A 20,278-nucleotide genomic window follows, 5' to 3' on the forward strand; every position below is an offset into this window, starting at 1 on the left:
AAATATTTTTTTATTATTTCTTCTTTCTTGCCTTTCAATTTTTTTAAGCCATGGTCATAGAACTATTTACAATAGGCAGAGACTAAGCTAATTAGAGAATGCATAAAACTTAGGAATATCCCGATAGACAATACAGAACTCCAAAAATGTGACTGATACATGTTCATTTACACAATTCTGAAGCAGCATATTCAAGATTGCAGAGCACAAGGCGAAAGGAGATCGCTGGTACATCTCTGAGCAAACTCCATTGTGATTATGCAAAGGGTTTAATGTGAATGTATATTGTTGCAGGTTTGGTCTGTTCAGTCGCAACATGGGATTATATTTAAGCATTGTGGTGGGGTAAGAACCATGAAATAATCTGTAAGCAACTGAAGCAACTGTTACATTCCCGTGAGTAGACAGCAGATCTAATCCAAACAGATCATATACTCCAGAAGGAACAGTCACTGCAAGGTATATGCAGTATATGTCTGATAGCACAATGATGTAGACATTCTAAAGAATAAGAATACCTTGCCTAGTCAGTAAATACCATTCATGAGGAATTTGGTAATTCTGGATACGTAACACGTAAAGCTTTTGAATATATAAGACAAGTGGTTGTCAAACCTAAGATTGCTAGATATTACTCCCAGATAGTTACATTTTGAGAATGGCACAAATGTGTCTTGAAACGAAAACCAGAACAGGAGAGAGATTACTAGAGGACAATAGCACGACTGTTTTTGCTGGGTTGAACACCATGCCTCAGTCCTCCGCTCACTCAGTTGCAAAAACGAGAAGCGATTGCAGGTATACCAATGCTATGTAAGGGTCTGAATGTGAATTATTACTATGCTACGATTAAAAACATTTCTATCGAAGCCTAAATTAATTTATTTTTATTTTTCAGGTGGGCTTTTAAGTTATTTCTCGGATTTATTTCGGACAAAAGAACGGAGGATTCTGATCCTTGGTTTGGACGGGGCAGGGAAAACCACCATTTTATATAAACTCCAGGTTGGAGAAGTTGTCACTACCATTCCAAGTAAGTAATTACCTACTTTTAAAATTTTACTCTGTTTTATTTGAATATTGTTATCAGGGCTTCATTTCATTTTCCCTAAATATATAGAGATCTTGTCTGTCATTCCAAAAAGATTTTCTTTCACAAAAAATTTACATTCACAGAAAAAAGAAATAGAAATCCAGAAGGTCCCAGAACCTTCAAGAAAGATTGAAAGGATTCTAAAATATTCTAATATTGAACGGCGCTCTCCATAAAAGAGGCTTTTGCACTAACTCTGCAATTGTTGATTTGTTTATGTGAGTTCCACCTTAGCTCTGCAATTATTGATTTGTTTATGTGAGTTCCACCTTAGCTCTGCAATTATTGATTTGTTTATGTGAGTTCCACCTTAGCTCTGGAGTGAGTCTGAGTTTAAAAATCCAGTCGTATGATTCCTCTTTAAAACTTACTGGCAATAAAAGGTAACTTTTGGAATATTTCTCTGGCCAAAGATACCATCAATTTGTCGTGGGGCAAGAAAAACTATGTTCCCTTTTCCCCCACTCCACTGTTTCACACAACAAAACAGACATGCGACGTTCCAGCATGAGAGAAAGAGAAGAGAGGACAAATAAATCTGCTTAACAACAAACCGAAAGCGAGGCAAGTTGACCTACTTATGTCCCTTTTCTCCAGCATTCCCGTGTTATTTGCTTGCTAAACGAAATATACATAAAACTCAATTTTTTCTGATTAAAATCTAAATGATTGTCCTTTTGTTTTAGATGGAATGAATTCAAATACAATTATCGAACTTCTAAACTAATTTTGATTTGTAAAAATTTTGTTTGGAATTAATGACCTTCATTTATTCATTTCCCGAGAGCGACGTCACTAGTTGGAAAGAAAGCGCTTTTCGGCCAAAAATTTCAATCCGGCTAGGAGGCTAAGAGACCCCCGAATTGAGAGATCCAAACACTGCCAAAGGATCTCCTGCAGCAGCACCAGCAGCCGCAGCAGCAGTAATTCAGAGAGCCCTTTTCAGGGCTAGGTTCTTACGAAAGACCTTCCCCTTTGTTTACTCTGTTAGCCTTCCTGACTGCAGCGCAGCCGCAGCAGTAATTTAAAGAGCCCTTTTCAGGGCTAGGTTCCTACGAAAGACCTTCCCCTTTGTTTTACTGCCTGTTGCCTCCTGCAACTTCCAGCGATCCTGCAGCCTCAACTTCCTGCATCTCCTGCCTGCAGCCTTCAGCTTCCTGCGACTCTTGCTTGCAACACCCAGCCTTCCTCCGGTGCAACTCTGTTCTGCTTTGCAGTCTGTTGCCTCCTTGTTCCAGTCCCGGATGTCATTACTAGACCGTTCCAGTGTCTAGGCCCCCAGTTTCTATCCGATCCAGACCAGGTCAAGACTCTAGACCATCCTAACGTCTAGTCTCTAGTTCCTGACGTTCAGCCAATCAATCCAGACGAGGACTCTAGACCACCCTAACATCTAGGTTCTCGTTCCTGATTCCTGATCCAGACTACCCATACGGTCAGCTGACTACTCCAGACCTGATCAACATCTCCAGACCACTCCAACGACCAGCAGACCAGTTCCTGAGAATAACTCTCGTTCAGACCATATTTACTTTCTGACGAATAAAAAGGCGATCTTTCGTCCTTTAAACGAACATCCTGTGTCTGTCATTCTTCTTTGCCTATTCACCATTTTTCTGCCTGTGTCTACCTTCATAAAGTTGTTGAGGCGATTGTCTCCGGACGAACGGCCCCACAACAAATAAAAAATTTGGAAATTATTTTTTATGAATAATTAAACTACAGTAGAACCCCAGGATACAATATTAAAAATCAGGTCAGTATATAATACACATGTATATAATCAAATAACATAAATAACACCATAAAGTGGGGCAAATACCATAACAAGGGGCCGGAAAAACATTGTATTCCACATTGTAACTTGAAAAGACCATCTCCTAGGGCCACAGTATCCTGGGGTTCTACTGTACTTCTCAGCATACTCAGACCTAATACTATCATCCACCTCCCTGCCATTAGGTTTTCTGACTCTGTCCTCAGCTTAAGTAAAATATTTTTTTGTTTTTGTTAAATGTTTTTTGGTTTATGTTAAATAAAGATTATAATTAATCTCCCTATTGTTCTCATTTAATTTATTTTGTAACAATATTAATACTGTTAAAATTATTTTTTTCTCCACTATTTTTTTTTTTTAATTTTTTTTTTTTTTTATCCAAAATTATCTTTAATGAGCAGCTTTTTACAAAAGGTTTGGTACATTTGACCCATTTTTGTGTTTGGTTACCAAAAATGTTTACATGTTTGAAATAAGGTGTTATCATGGATTTATTTTATTTAATCTCTATGATGTCATAAGTTTTAATATGTTAGCTGCTAAAAATAAAATTTATATGAACAAAATTCCTTTTTCTAGCATTTCTGCACAATTTTTGTGACAGCATCTGTTTTTCACCAATGAGTACATATAAGAATTATTAATTCTATGTTATCTATTTGTGAACTATGACAATTTTTTTTTTTTTTTTTTTTTTTTACAGACATCACCACTTATCAAGGCCCAGAGGCCACTCAAGGATAAGGGTTAAAGAGTGTACAGTAGTTAATTGGACAATATAGTAATCATTAGTAATGGAAATTCGGTAACTTTGTTAACTTAAATGGAACGGTTCATCAAGAATTTTAGTTTACGTTGGACTTGAAGACAACCATATTGGAAAGATTCACAAAGATTTTTCACTTTTTTTAATTTTCAACTATACACTGCTTAAGTTAGCCCACACAAAATACATTATCTGAATAACTTTGAATGACCATAACTCGGGTACTAATTGAGATACCAAGATAAATTTGATATTTTTTTTTATCTTTCACCACTATATATGCATAACTACATATTTTTTTGGCGTATCGAAAAAAAAAATGCTTCTTGCCCAGAATTCTCTCTATAATAAAGGAACAAAAATAAAGAAAAATCTTTATGATGTACGTACCCGTGATGAAACACAAATATTTTTTTCCAAAAATTGCATAAATAGGTGGAGTAGTTTTATTTTTATAAAGAAAATCATTTTTAAACAATAAATAAATTAATGGGAATTTGTAGGCATTACAATATAAATCTAGTAAGTATAAATTATTATCTTGCTTGTTTTTTGTGATTCTTTTCAAAATGGTGGGTAAGATAGTCGCTCCTTGGATACTTGTAAAATTGGATTTTATTTAAAAATAAAGATACTTGATAATATGTGATTTTTGGAATATGATATTTTCATTTTGTCATAGGTACTTACGTCATGCAGATCTCTTATTTTTGTATTTTAATATATGGGTAACTCTGTATTCCACATGCGGGCACTTCTAGGAAAGAAGCTTTGTTCATGGAATCTGCATTTAGATTTAGGCTAAGATAAAGAGTGGGAAAAATTGTTAATAGTGGTTATAAGTTTGGTGGGGGGGGCATAGATTGGAGCTCAGATGAGCACTTGCCATGAAAACAAAAGAGCAGAGGCAGACTTGTAACATCTATTCTGTGGGAAAGAGGTTGCAGGGAAGAGAAAAGGGCATCACCTGCTAGGTTTCAAAGCTGGTTTTGAACTCTATTAAGGTAAGATCGGATCCACCGAGCAGCTCCTGCCCAGATGTGGCAACAGTATTCCATTTTAGGATGTATTTGGCTCTTATACAGAAAGAGAATTGCATCAGCAGTAATATACCTACTGGAGTGGTAGAATGATCAAACTATTTTTCCAGCGATCTTGGCAACAGATCTGATGTGTTCCATTTCAGAACAGGAGTAAAGTCGTAGAAGCTTGTCAAGATATGGTGCTTCCCCAATTCATTTCAATTGTGGTCAAAGTGATTATGATGAAAAGTGAGAAGCTTGGTTTTTAGATGACTTAAAATTAATCAGCCACCTTTTCCCCCATTGCACCACATGCTCAAGATCAGAAAAAAAGAGAATTAGAAAGATCTTGTTATTGCTGGCTTTTGAAATGTTGCCATAGATTGTGGTGTCATCTGCATCTACAAATGATCTAAGAATGTGATTTATGGCATCATTGATGAAAATCAGACTTGGGCCCAGGTACGAAGTTTTAAGATTTTTAGTGCAATATAATGGAGCTTTGATCAAATACATTTCAGGTAAAAACACTATTTAATACTTATGTGTCCTGTTGAATATATTATTAATTTAAAAAATGACAAAAACCTTTCCATGAGAAGATATTAGATTTATTTTTCACAAAAAACACACTCTGTCCGACATTTTTTATTTTTCATTATCGGATTTCAAGGAAAGCGAGAGAGATAAATCAGTGTATCATACAAAATTGGTTTTACAACTCTTCCAAATTAAAACGTGCAATAAAATTCAATAATTTGATAAATTCTGTTTTTACTTGTAATTATTTTTTTTATTGGATCACTTTTCATAATTTTTGCAATTTATACTAATTAAGTACGTAATAGTGTTTTTATTTGAAATGCATCTGTTCAAAATGGTATTATACTGCACCAGCACCAAACTTTCAACTTAAATTTTCTTTGAAAGATGATTATGTTTCTTATGTTGATAAATGTCCATTTTTCTGAATATGTCTATAGAGATGCATAATATTTCCTACAACAAATTGAAAAAACACCAGCTTTTTCCCCCCCCATAAAAAAAATAATTTATCCATCACTTGAAATAGTAACTTTACTTGAAGTAGTTTGAAAAGAAACTATGACACAAGAATCCTGCAAGATGTACAGCTGATGTGCTGACTGTAATACTACACAGGATCAGTGAATCTATCAATGAGTGCTTCTCTTTAAGGCAATAGCTCTTGATACATCAAAGATCTTTGATAAAGTTTTTGGTACAAAAGTTTACTCCACAAATTTGTTAGTTATGAAATATCTGAAGATGTCATCAGAACCATTAAATCTTTTCTCTCCGATAGGTTTATTTGTTAACGGGCAGAAGTCTGAAACTCAAAATATCAACGCCATTGTACTTTGGGGATCCATTTTTAGAGTTACCCACTTCTTGGTCTTTGTAAATGATTTTTCAAATTCTATTCCGAGATTGTTCGTTAATATCTGCACAGATGACACAACAATCTATCGCAGCACCTCGAAGAGCACTAATGATTAGGATCTTTCTGACTCCTTCTTTTTCAATTTAGAGCACATGATGCTTTGGGAGGGGAAAAGTGGCTTGTCATTTTTAATGCCCCTAAAAAGCAATTTTCTCTCTTTTCACTATTAATGCTTGGGCCATCATTTTTCTCTAAATTGAAAGAAAAAGTGTGTGTGTGTGTGCTTGTATGTCTTGCAAAAACTTTTGGCATGTGATGGATCCTCACAAGATTTGTATCGTTTTTGAAGTTCGATCCTTCGGATGATAAATATTGTAAAATTGGCCAAAAACATTCATTCCTTTACCCTCAACTAGGCAATTTTGTACAAGGAGGGGTCGTTTTTTTTTTTCATTTTTTTTTTTCATTGACACTTTCACAAGTCATCGTCTCCGTTGGATTGACTACGCTTAATTTCAACGCTCTCAACTTCCACTTGCAGTATGGACGCATCGGGCAAGATGTTAGTTTTTTTTTTGTTTTTTTTTTTTCCTACTTCACGTTATGGGTTTGAACCTGCCTGCCTGCTACCACTTTTTTTTTTTTTTTTAAAACACCTCTCCTCTCTCCACCTGGGCTGCCTACCACCGCCTTTTTGGGGAGGGGGGAGGGTCTTTACTATACTACTTACACACATGCAGGCAACGCCGGATACCCACGCTAGTTAGTATATAAAAAGAGATTGTACAAATTTGTAAGGAGAAATGGTTAAATTTTCTTTGCAACCCAATCTTATCAAAATAACCTAAGAAATAAACAAGATATCACAAGTTAAAATTGAACACAACTTCGCTATCTTTGCCTGTTTTTCTATTCTAAACTGATTTGTGATAAAAGTATAAATTCTTAAATTTTGTACCAATAAATATTTTTCTGTTTTTTTTTTTTTATTTTATTTTATTTTTTTCCAATTTCTAGCTATTGGGTTCAATGTTGAAACAGTTCAGTACAAAAATTTAAAATTCCAAGTATGGGATCTTGGAGGACAGACCAGTATAAGGTAAGCAATTAAAATTGGAAAACATTTTCAAATTTAGATGTTTTTTAAGTAATTGTTTTATGTATGGATAAAAAAAAGGTATGGATTCAATTGAATTTAAGAGAAAGAGGTATCAGAGGTATCTTTGCTAATTCATGGAAATTTGTTTTTGTTTTATATACTGGCATGAGTTTGACAGTTTTTAAAAATCGGTTTCCAAACTAACCTCTTACTTTCTTAGTTGAAAATGATCTGTCAACTCAATCTGATGCTTAATTTATTTGTAATATTTTAGTTAATGTTTTAATAATTAAGCATTTTTCAAATTATTTTAAATGAAGCTACATCAAAGGGAGATCACTCATATTCTTGTTCAGTGGCTTTTTTAAGGCCAAATTTCAATTTTTTTTGAAGCAGTTTAGCATCAAAAAATTTTTTAAGAAAAAAAGCATAATGTACAGACTAAGGAAGAAACAAGTATAATATCATATAGATATGTTTTACAATTTATAATTAGCATATCTCTGGTGCTAACAGATCAGGTTGAAGATACTGACTTTCTGACATAAAACGTACCAAACACTGATGTTTTTTTTTTTCTTTTCTCTTTGCAAAACTCAATCATGTTATGCAAAGTTAAAAGCAAAAAGAATTTTCTTCTACAAAACAACAAAACAACCATGAATAAAATTTAAAAATCTAAAGAACTTGATGCATAAAATCTTCTTCCAAAATTACTGGATTCAGTATTAAATAACCTAAAATTACTGGATTCAGTATTAAATAACCTAAAATTACTGGATTCAGTATTAAATAACCTAAAATTACTGGATTCAGTATTAAATAACCTAAAATTACTGGATTCAGTATTAAATAACCTAAAATTACTGGATTCAGTATTAAATAACCTAAAATTACTGGATTCAGTATTAAATAACCTAAAATTACTGGATTCAGTATTAAATAACCTAAAATTACTGGATTCAGTATTAAATAACCTAAAATTACTGGATTCAGTATTAAATAACCTAAAATTACTGGATTCAGTATTAAATAACCTAAAATTACTGGATTCAGTATTAAATAACCTAAAATTACTGGATTCAGTATTAAATAACCCAAAATTACTGGATTCAGTATTAAATAACCCAAAAACGGTTGATATGCCACAAAAGAAAAACCAAAGCTAGCACATCATCCAAGTCTTTTTTTTTTTTTGCTCTTTCCACACACACACACACACACACACGGGTTGACAAAATTGATGTACTTTTCTGCCATTGGTTACTTACATTCCTGGATTATTTATCCTTGGAAATGTAAACTTCCCACATGGTTATATTTATATCAAATTCTTTTTATTGTAATTATTTTTTATGTGATTCACACAAGACATGATACATGGAGTCTACTTGCACAGTAGACATATTTCTCTTGTATGATGTATCTTTTGAAATATAAACTTTGGTTTTAAGAGTTCAATGTTTCATATTGGGACGACAGTTAACCCTGGACTCTCTATTTTGATTCACGTTTAGTGACCTGATAGAGCTACATCAGTGGATCCCACATGTTTTTTTGTTTTTTTTCAATTTTTTTTTTTCTCTTTGTATTCTTTCAGGCCGTACTGGAGATGTTATTATTCCAATACAGATGCTGTCATTTTTGTTGTGGACAGCATGGATAGAGAAAGAATTGAAATATCAAAACGTGAATTAATGTCCATGTTAGAGGTGAGTTACCTTTCCATGAATGATGTAAACCCAAAGCATTATCATTAAGTTGTTGTGTGTGTGTGTATCGTGTATCCGTAAAAAGTAGAGCAATTTCTGTACGTCTCAATGCACAGCAGAGCAAAGACAAGTTAGAAAGAAACAATAACAAATTTAACCAAATCTCAAATTTATTTCTACCCAATAAGGCCTTTTCAGATGAGTAGGCTGTTTGAGGTTTGTTACCCAACTGAGAAATAAAAAAAAAAAAAAAATCTGTGTGTTTTTTTTTTTTTTTTTTTTTTTTTTTTAGTTGAGTAACAAATCTTGAAAAGCTTACTCATTTGAATTATTATTAGGTTGAATCAAATTTGAGATTTGGCTAAGTCTTTGGTTGCTTCTTTCCAACTTCCAACTACTATTATATAAAAATCACATGTTTGTGTGTCTGTGTGTGAGTTCCTTCCTCATGGACTCAGCCATTTTGGAACCTATCTTTTGCAAATTTCACCCAAAACTAATTTATATATTTGGCAGACTTCTTAGAGATGTTTTGTACAGCAATTCATCTGATAAGTATTGAAAATTGAAACCATCCGATCTTAAAAATAGCCTTTCTTTCTTATAGATAAAAATAATTTTTATAGGGGAATATTTTATGTTACACCGGCCGAAGGAAATAATAAAATTAGCAATACACACGAAAAAGTTGAAATAGCTTAAAATATTTCAATATTGATATCTAAAGAAAGAGCTTGATGAGCTAAGAAAGAATCTTTTTCAATTTTTTAAATCCAATTAAAATTAAGGAAGTTATGGATATTTTTGTGCCTCACACGTTTGGATATTTTTCCCTCTTTAAGATCATATGCATGTTGTCACTTTTTTTTTTTTTTTTACACTATTTTTTCATAAAAATGTTATATCTTTGTTAAAACAAAAGATTAAGCAATGAAATATACCATATAAGTGTAATTTTGTACTAGGAATTAGAATATGCTACTGAAAATCTCCAAAAATTAATAGTTTCCAAATAATCTGCAGTAAATGCACATAAATATGCTGTAATTCCTTAAAAACGCCATGTATCCATTAAAAGAAAAGAAGTTAAATAACTCAAAGCTGAATTGTAATGCAAATAATTGAAATCGAAATCTAGGACTGTTTAAAAATGAATATATTGCAATATTTCTTTGGTATTATTGTAGATAATGTTAACCCCCCACCCGCCACTCCATCTGACCACCTATCCAAAATATGCGATTTTACCTTTGTAGACAATTACGTGTGAATACCTTAAAAAACTTTAATGAAAGATAAACAAGTATTATTTTAGAATTTAATGTAAAACGATTCCCCATTTTGAGCCATTCTAGCATTTTAGAGCAGTTAACCATTTTTTTTTTTTTTTTTTTTTTCTATCGGAGATAAATCTTGTGCGCCTTTTTTTTTTTTTTTCTAAAGACGATTATGTGTGGTTTTAAAAGGGTCTTTGTGCAATTATGAGAGGGTGAGAAGGTTGCCACTCTGACTTTGGGTTAATGATAGAGCTAAGGAAAATTATGTGTGAACACACTGAAGACTTGATAGAAACAAAACAAAACAATTTTAAAATTTAGAGTGGGGGTTAGTTTCACATAAATTTAATGTAAAATAATTCACCATTTCGAGACCATTCTAGCGTTTTTGGAAATTTGACTAATTTATTTTTTTATGGGTGATAAATGGTGCACTTTTCTTTAAGGCAGGATGTTGTTTTTTTAGACATTTATATGTAGCTTACCAAGGAACTTTGTTTGGTGAGGAGCTTGCCACTTAGACTTAGCGTTATTGTTAGGGCTAAAGAAGGTTTTAAGAGGTGCAGGCTTGCCATTCGTATCTAGGGTTAGAGGTAGGATTAAGGGAGTTTTTTTTTTTTTTTTATAAGAAAGCATTTGACCCCCATGTTTATAGTTAGTGGGTCACAACTATTGGCGTTCGAAAATGTTATACCTTAGATTTTGGACATCAAATTACTTTTAAATATGAAATTTATTTTTGTTTATTTGTTATAATTCTTAAGGGGTGTGAAACTTAACAAGAATTATGACAAATAGACAAAAATAAATTTCATTTAAAACAAGTGACGTCACTAACAGAAAAAACTTGGAAAACTTAAGTTATTTTTGCCCACTTATTTAAATATCAAAAAACAGTTTTTGCTAAAGCTAACAAATCGTTCATAAATTTTTGATAAATTTGGTTTTTATTTTCAATTACATTTCTTGTCCGAGTGACACATTATTTCATTAAACTTTTCAGTTTAAGACGTTTTTTTTTTTTTTATTTCTCTACCTGGACTTCGGGCCAAGATCACAGTATAGTATTCTGATGCTACACTTCGCCTTTTCTGTCAATGAAGGAGAAATCCTTCATGATTGAGACAATTCTTATGTTTGTTTCTATCCAGATTGACTCTTTTTGGGAAGCTTGATTTTCCTCACATTAACTGACCTTGTGTCTAACTGTCCTCGTGGGGAGGCAAGTAAATAGGAACTTAACTAGAAACTGAGCACCTCCTACAAATATTTAAATATTGATTTTGTATTTTTCATTTTATATATATATAATTGGATAGATAGATTTATATATATATATATATATATATATATATATATATAATTGGATAGATTAGTGTCCATTCGATTATAATCCGCTGAAAAAAATTGTAAAAAAGATGAAAAAAAAAAATGTTGGGAGGGGGGGACTACTGCTAGCACACATGAAACAAAAAAAATCATTTCACATTTTCATTTTTTTAAAAAAAATTTTTTAAACAAAACACTTTAATTCACCATTAAAAACTAATATAATTGCTAAAAGTGCACACGTTACATATTTGTTTTTCAACTATATTTTTAAAATTTGACCAAAAATAACGCCAGATTGCTTTAAAATTATATATTCTGATAACCGAAGCTCCAACTAAATATCTAAGAACATTTCTTTTATATTCATATTTTCATTTTTGTTTAATTTTTAATTCGTTTTGGAATAAAAAACAAAAAAAAATTTGTTTACAGTAAAGTAATTAATATCAGCGATAGTAGCTGCTGCTTCCACAGATCGTTTTTAGATACTTTTTAAAAATAGAACGATTTTTTCCAGGTATCATGATTTAAATTGCTCGGTACCACAAGATAAAGCCAGTTGCATTTTTATTTTTAACGGATAAATGTACTAAAGATTGATTTATTTAACAGTGAGTGTCCGAAGAAATTATTTTTCAAAATTTTCCAAACTCGTCAGGTTGAAGTCTTTTTTTTCTTTTTTTTTTTTTTAACACAACAAAAAAATGAGCTGTCAAAAGAATTTCGGACAACTGTGATATCTCTTCTAGTTAATTTCTAAATTTCATGACAAAATTCTTAAGAGAATCGCGATACGACCATTTAACAAATGAGAAGGTGGGGTCATTACAAAATCTTACTGAAAATGCTGTTTTAGATAATATTTTAATATTTTTATCACTTTATTTGCTTAAAACTCTTAAAATATATAATGTAAATTATTATTTATTAATTTATTTGAAAGTATATTCATTTTTGAACAAAACTGTGGTATTTTGAGGACTTAAGGTGCTTTGGTTTTTAAAATATGACGATTTTAGCAGAACCCCCTAGAAATTCGTAATTATCCAAAGCATTTTATCGTCCGTGTGTATTGCTAATAAAATCTCAGCAAATCATTTGTTAAAAAAAAACAAACAAAAAAAACTCAAAAAAACAAATTTATTGTCATGCGTTGATATAGCTCAGTGGTAGAGCATTTGATTACGGATAAATGATCATCTGTTCAAGCCTGGGTGTACCTCACCATTTTATTTTAATCTTTTCTTATGAATTCAATTTATGGTACTATTTCAAATCGCTGCAAATCATTTCTTTGATTGCATATTTTAAAACTAAACATTAATCAGAAGTGACTTTTCCAGGGTATTTATCATCAAGCCCAAGTATCAGCTGACGTGATATTATAAACAAACATAGATGGCATTTGATGAACGATGTTATCATTATTATTTAATTTTTTGTGAATTAGTCCACCAGACAAATTATTCCTTGTAACATAATAATCAATAGAGGATTAATTCTATGATAATACATACGCAATCTGCATAAGTTAAAACATGTTTAAGCATATTGTACGACTGGGAAACGCCGAGCAGCTAGCTAGTATTACATATGCATATATGTGAACTTGCTGTACATTATGTATACTATATATTTGCATTCACTGTACAGGTCATGATCCTTGTGTTTGTCCAAATTCTTGATCTGTGAAGGAATTTTCTTTCTGTTGAATTTAATAGATAGTGCTCAGCGTTTGACTAGTTAAGCTACAAATAATTAAACTAAAAAAACACGAAAAACGCCTTTTATAAGAAGAGTGGAATGTTCCATTGTGCTCGGATGGGCAAGTCCATTCTCTAAGTTCTGATCAGCTGCTAGTTCATAAGTGGATACGCTATTATAAAAATTTTTGTTTGACTTGAGCAATATTTACGTCTCCACTATTGAAACAGTTTCTGCTATTAAATGTTACTTCTCTTCTACACTTTCCGTATAAAATTACAAGTAATATTTTTTTCTGGGAATGAAAATGGCAACATCTCTACCTGTTGAGGTTGTTGGCTGTCCTTTCAACCTTCGCTCTTTGCTCTGTTCAGTCACCCACCCAGTCCAACATTGGAAGATCATTACATATGGGAGATGTTCTCTGAGTTCTTGGATAGCTTCATTCAAATAATAATTCAGACCATAATAATACCAAACATAATTGTAAGAACATTTCAATCATGTCATGAAATTCTTTTAAAAATTTAACTATAAGGAACAAAGCTGATACCCCTCCCCTTCAAAAAAGATAAACGACAAAGAAGCACCTGTGCTGTACATGAAAGCTTTGAACTGTAGACCTGAGAATTACAAATGATTTGTCATTTGCAGCTCTGTATAAGGTGGATGATAAAATTGAGCGATAACCGTTTTGTTTGAGGCAGTGTTGCTGAAAGATGTTGGGTAATTAAATCTATTTCACTTTGCTATTGTGAAGTAAAAATTCAAAGCTCAGAATACGAGTAGTATCCTGTTGAAATCTTTTTTACAACATTAACCTTTATTGAATCTGATTTTCTACTAACATATTAGTTTATACAACAGTCAAACAAACATTCTCTTGTGTGTGTGTGTGTGTGTGTGTGTGTGTGTGTGTGTGTATTATAAAAGGAAAATTTAAATAAACTTATCCGACTTTTTGCATTTTAATTTTTTATGATAATGCTCTATAATATCGAGCATCTTATCAAGATAGGATCTAATATACAATTTCTTTATATTTATAGTGTTAATATTTTAAGCATTTTAGTATGCACTAATACTTATACCTTATTAATATTCTCACCAAAACTATTTATAAATATCTAAATACTATGTTCTTTACTCGATAACTACCCCTGAAGATGGATCCAGATAGATCTGAAAGTACTAGGAATATTAGTGAATATGGCAGATACATCAGCCAGTTTTTGCTTGAAACTAGAAAACACATTAAAAAGATCAAAACAAAAATATGCCGATATAAATTGTCTACCATAAAGTACATTTGGTATCTATTTGCCTGATTCTGAAACTCTACTATTATTCAATCAATCAATATAGGTTTTATCACTCAATGGGGAGTCCCTCCCTGAACTTTAGCCATCTATCTCTGTCCTGAGCTATCCACTGCCATGTGGGACACATGTGTTGTATCAGGTCGTCCCTCCATCTCATTCTTGGTCTTCCCTTTGGCCTCACAAGGTGTCCATTCCGTTGTTCTGATGGATCATCTGTTATGTTGTTTGGCTACGTGCGCTGCCCATCTGTGTTTGGATGTTTTGATGGCAGTATTGATGTCAATAACTTTTGTTTGTTGGCGGATCCAGATGTTTGTCTTTCTGTCTTGTAGTGTGATGCCTAACATTATCCTCTCGATTTTCCTTTGTGCCACTGCCAAGATTTCACTTTGGCAAGTTGTCAGGGCCCATGTTTCACTACCGTAGATTGTCACGGGTAGTATATATTCATTGAAGATCTTCCCTTTGATTGACATAGTTGCTTTTCGGCAATTTTTGCTATTATTATTATTACTATTAATTATCTATATGATATAATATATACCTTCAATGCTCGATTCGAGGATAAGGATAGTGTAGTATCTGTTCTGTTTTCATACCATCCTCCCAGACATTACCTCCTTTTGAGTGAGATGGAGGATAGTGTAGTATATGTTCATTTGTCATGTATGCAACCAAAATACATCACTGGTCACATGTTTTTGCTAATATATCTAACATGTAAAGTTCTTAAATTTTGAAAGTCAAGCCCAAATAGCATTTAAATCGACAATTAAAATTTAGCTATTGACTAGCCAATTTTTGTTTCTTGGTTTTGTTTTATAGGTAATATAATATTTAATAATAAATAAAATGAACTCATTTTTTCCTGTCTGATTTTGACATTAATAGGATTAAAAATCAAGATATTTCATGCAAATATAATATGCACAAACGGCAGAACAATATCTGAGGTGTGTTATAGGCTTATTATTTCTCAAATTCCTCGATAATCTTAGATTTCTATACTTTTTCTGCTGAGAAGTCACGGCCAAAATCGGTTAAGATCAATGGAAGTGGTAAAATATTTTCTCTCTAATAAATTCCTCCTCCCCCTGCCACCACTTAACATCGTTTGGGGATCGTTCACAAGGAACAGTTGAGAAGAGAACACTGGTTTGGCTTCGTAGTTCTTTCATGTGAAGTTATTTAAAATCACTAAACTAAGCTGCAGTGCTCTGTGGCGTAGTGGTTAGCGTGCTGGACAATTCACATTATATTTTCACGTTCGCGCCGACCTACTGTAGTGTTTTTTTTTTTGTTTTTTTTTTCCTAAACAACTGGAATGGACTTTTCTTGGTGGCCGAACTGTTAACGTTGCAGATGTTTGTTTTTTTTTTTATTTCACACTTTATTTTCCTACTTTTACTCATGACTCCGGGTTTGATCCTTCCTACTTACCTACCATAACATTTTTTAAAACTCTCCCCCCCATCCCGGAAACAAACACTCGGGCAACGCCGGGTACCCCCGCTAGTATTTAATAATTTAGTCCGTAGTTCAGCCTAGGTGACTGCTTGTATGACTGATTTTCAAATAGTTACCTAAAAATAAAAATCAGTAAGGATGATAACGCATTGTAAATTGAAGAATATAATAATTTTTTTTATGTAATAAGCAAATAAAAAAGTAAAATCACTGTATCTTGGGAAATGCCAAGTAAGTATAGCTATATATATATATATATATATATGACATTTTTTCCCCACCCTAACTATAAAACCTATATGAAACCAAAGAGGCTATTCCTATGCAAATATTTTGCACTCACCATTCAAAGTTAACACTGCATCATTTTCTCTACCTAAAATATGCACATTTCGTCTTTATTCTAAAAAAATATATTTTTTGCTCTCTTTGCATCACTCTTTCAGCTACATAATCCCACGTAGATAGTAGGAAATATTTTTTCCATTTTACTTTTACTCTTCCCATAAACACTGAAATCATTGGTTCTTTTATTCATAGGCCTATTTACTTACAAAACACCGGCTAATTATTCCACTTGCTAATTAATTATTATTAATTTCATACATGTTCCATTCAGCTAAAAATACAAAATAACAACATATCCCATTTACTCCATAGTTCGGTGGACTGGGCGGCAGCCAGCAACTGGGTAAACACCTTAATGTTCGAACCAATCATTCTTTAAATAACAGGTTACTGTTTCAAAACACAGACAAAACGATCCTCTGTAATGATTTTCCATACGTTAACCAAAACAAATTGTTTACATATTTTATTTTAACTTCCCAAACTATTACTCTTAAGTTTATTTTCAGTGCAAGGCAAATCTTCACATTATTCATTCACGTTATGCATCAGGACACCAGGTATTGAAATATTAATGCAAAATACTTTTGAACAACTCTCATTCTTTAAAAACATACGTATATCAAAAGTATGGAAGACCAGAAATGCAGCATTCAATACCTTTTCTCTATACATAGTCATTGCATTCGTTTTCATTTTAATATCATTGTCAGCCATGTTTATGTGTTATTTTATAATAATAGTATTTTCCCTTACCATTTCTTTTCTATAGAAAATGTTTGCACAATCACAAAATACAATGAAATCAGAAAATTATCGTTTACAACGGTTATAGCTTATTGCTTTGGGAAAATCTACATGAAATCCGTGTGTCTTATGTTTTTTCACATTTGTTTTTGTTTTTTTCCCCTTTCCTTTAACAAATTGTTCGTGCACACACGAATTGCAATAAAAAAGATTATTATTTACATCCATTTAACAACACTGCTTCAGCTGTGAAATTTAACATTTGCACTCTGTTGTTTAAAAAGGCATTCTGCGGTACTTACGATTTGTATGCGATTATAAAAAAAAAACCCATTCTATTTAAGTGATGCACCGCTGTCATATTTTCAGTTACTCTTGCTTCTGATTTACCTTAAGGCTATTATTTTTCATAACTATTCAGTTCGTTCAACTAAATAATTTACAAAATTACCATATTTTCATATTTATTTATTTTTATTTTTATTTTTCAAACTATGCTTATGTGGACAACAGGCATGGATTTTGTGGGGTGGAGCAAATGATGGACTTGGTCATTTCTTTTTTTTTTTGCATGGTGCAGAACTCAAATTTACATATGTTAAGGCCTAAAACTGCACTGTTTGTTCATTTTCACCAGGATTCGACGTCCCCTGGAGACTTTTGGAGATAAATAGGGGGGGGGCAATGCTGAACTTAGCCTTTTTTTTATGCCTCGTTCAATGTGCACTCACGGGGATCATGCATGCTTCACTTGTCATTTTTTTTTTCCATACATTTACATCAAGTGACAGTAACCACCTTAAATAATCAATAAACGCCATACATGACTGTGCCCATGAATGGATGAGGTGCCGAACAATTGAGGACGTGATGTGCGTGCCAGTGCCCACACCTGTCAAGTGATAGTAACCACAGTCGATTTTATGTCCAACAGTGTATACAAGTGCCTGACAATTGAAGACGGACAATTTTAGTTAGGAAAATTCCAATGGAGGCTGACATTGATCATGACTGCCAATGAGGTTCACTTGCAAAGCCAGCCAGTGAATGCCAGGACCTGCAAGTAATCACTCCAAAGCAGCACTAATTGCCAGTAACCACCAGATTTTCCAAGGCTGGCAGTAGCCCCCACTAACAACTGTAGTTTAATTTGTTTTCAAGGGCAGTTCTTTACCAAATCTGTTCTGGTTTTGTCATACCTCCACCGGGCAATGCCAGTACACAGATCCTGCTATAACATATATATTATGAATAAGTAAATGTTCATATATTTTTATGTATAGGTTTCGCTCCTAAACTCATCAACTTATAATTATGAATTTTGGAATACAGTGACTAGATGTAAGCATGTCTAATGTGGGCTATATTTAGTTTTATGCAAAAAGGAGGCAGAAGTTTCGTAAAACTTCAGATAAGTCCAATTTCTGTGAAATTTTAAGAATGGGTATTAGGCATCAATTAATAAATATTTCCAAAATTTCAGTTTCTTTGAAGTATTTTAAGAGGTTTATGACATGATATAGGCATAACCTCCCAGTTTCAATTCAAATATTTCAGATTTGCATGAACTTTGATTCATAGTCATTAGACATCATTTGTAAGATTTCTTAAATTTAAGCTTTAAATTTTAGACATTTTTCTAAAATGAAAATCATAAGTCTTGTAGATATAAAGTTTAGTAGTATATATTCATTTAAATCATCGTAAGGGAGCATAAAATAGTAATTAAAAAAATTTAAAAACGGTTCTATTCAGAAAAATTCGTTTTACCCATGTTGGCACTAGTAATCTTTTTTTGATTACATTTTCACCCCAAACAAGACAGTGCCACTTTGATGTAGAGGCTACTATAAGGCACACAAGTTGCAGGGATACTACTTAGGGAGTTGAGCAACAAGATGTCTGTTTACATTACACTTTAACTTCTGCATATCAGTACAGTTGGGGAAGCAGGAATCCGGAAGGAAATTCCAAAGTCTAGCAATTCTGGGAAAGAAACTATTAGAGTAGAAAGCTTTCTTACATTTGGGGATCTCTACTATGTAGGGGTGGGACTTTGTTGTTTGTTGGAGCTATTTATGTCAAGGGGGTACAAGGGCTTGTAGTTTGTCAGAATATTCACCATTAAAATACTTGTAAAACAGGCAGAGAGGGACAGAGGTTGAAGCTTAGATGACAGCTCAGGACCTATCAGGTTGGCGACTCTCTTTTGAACTCTGTCCAGAAGTGAGACTAGCAGCAGATGCATTAGCCCAAATGTGACAACAACATTCCATACATGGGTGGCCTTGTAGATACTCGCAGGTGTAAGTAACCTTCTAGCACAATAGATGAGCCCACTTTCCTTGCAGCAGCCTTGGCAATGCCCTTGATTTATCTGTTCCAACTCACGTTTCCCTGTGAACGTTAAGCTGAGGGGTTTGAACGTAGTACTTTCAAGTAATGTATCTTTAGCTATTGGAAGTTGAGAAGGTTTCTTGTAATTATTAAAGGAAAGAAACTTAGTCTTGACGGCATTGAATATTACCATCCATTTTTGTCTCCATTCCACTACAATCAGGTTTCTGCCATTGCCTTGGATATGTGTTTCTTTCATTTTCCCCTCATGTCTGTTATAGAGCGTGCTGTCATCAGCAAATATGCCCATTTCAGAGACAGTTTTATCAGGAAGTCATTTATGAATATCAAGAATAATAAAGGTCCAAGGATCGACCCCTAAGATACATCAGCATTTACATCATATTGTTTTGACATACGACCATCGATTACTGCTTCGAACCATTCAGTGGTTTCATTTGTGCACTGTTCTGCAGGAAGAGAAAAGATATTTCCCCATGGGGCATCTTTGATGTGATCTCTGATGGCATCCCAGTCAACCTTATTGTAGTACCTTATCGTTTTGAGCAATCGCTTTTCAACTTAGAGTTTAGAGTGATGTCTATCATTATCACAGCATGACCAGCATTCCAGAGTGGGCAATGAGTATTTGTTGCACAATCCTCAGGAACTGTTGTCAGAAATAGATCCAGAAGTGAGGCTTACTGAGCCTAACAATCTGACGATTGGGTCAAGAATGTTACTGTTTGTGTCAAGGAATGGGATATAGAAAAGTTACGGATGATGCTACAAACTGTGTCTGTGTAGTTAGAGAAGCCAAGGCAATTATTGTGGTGGACATTAAAGTCACCAAATAAATGTATTTGGATGCTA

General features: G+C 33.1%; 1 protein-coding gene across 1 annotated transcript in view; it reads left to right on the top strand.

Annotated features, from left to right (window-relative positions):
* Nucleotides 1-20,278, top strand: part of LOC145265464 (ADP-ribosylation factor-like protein 1) — a 58,461-nt gene that overhangs the window by 23,003 nt on the left and 15,180 nt on the right. The window contains exons 2-4 of the mRNA XM_080121328.1: nucleotides 899-1,033; nucleotides 7,078-7,159; nucleotides 8,760-8,871. Coding sequence (XP_079977454.1) covers nucleotides 899-1,033; nucleotides 7,078-7,159; nucleotides 8,760-8,871 — 329 coding nt within the window. The remainder of the gene's footprint in view (nucleotides 1-898; nucleotides 1,034-7,077; nucleotides 7,160-8,759; nucleotides 8,872-20,278) is intronic.

Source organism: Euprymna scolopes, chromosome 40 (assembly GCF_053919585.1).
Source record: "Euprymna scolopes isolate OS-2025 chromosome 40, ASM5391958v1, whole genome shotgun sequence".
NCBI classification, from domain to species: Eukaryota; Metazoa; Mollusca; class Cephalopoda; order Sepiida; family Sepiolidae; genus Euprymna; species Euprymna scolopes.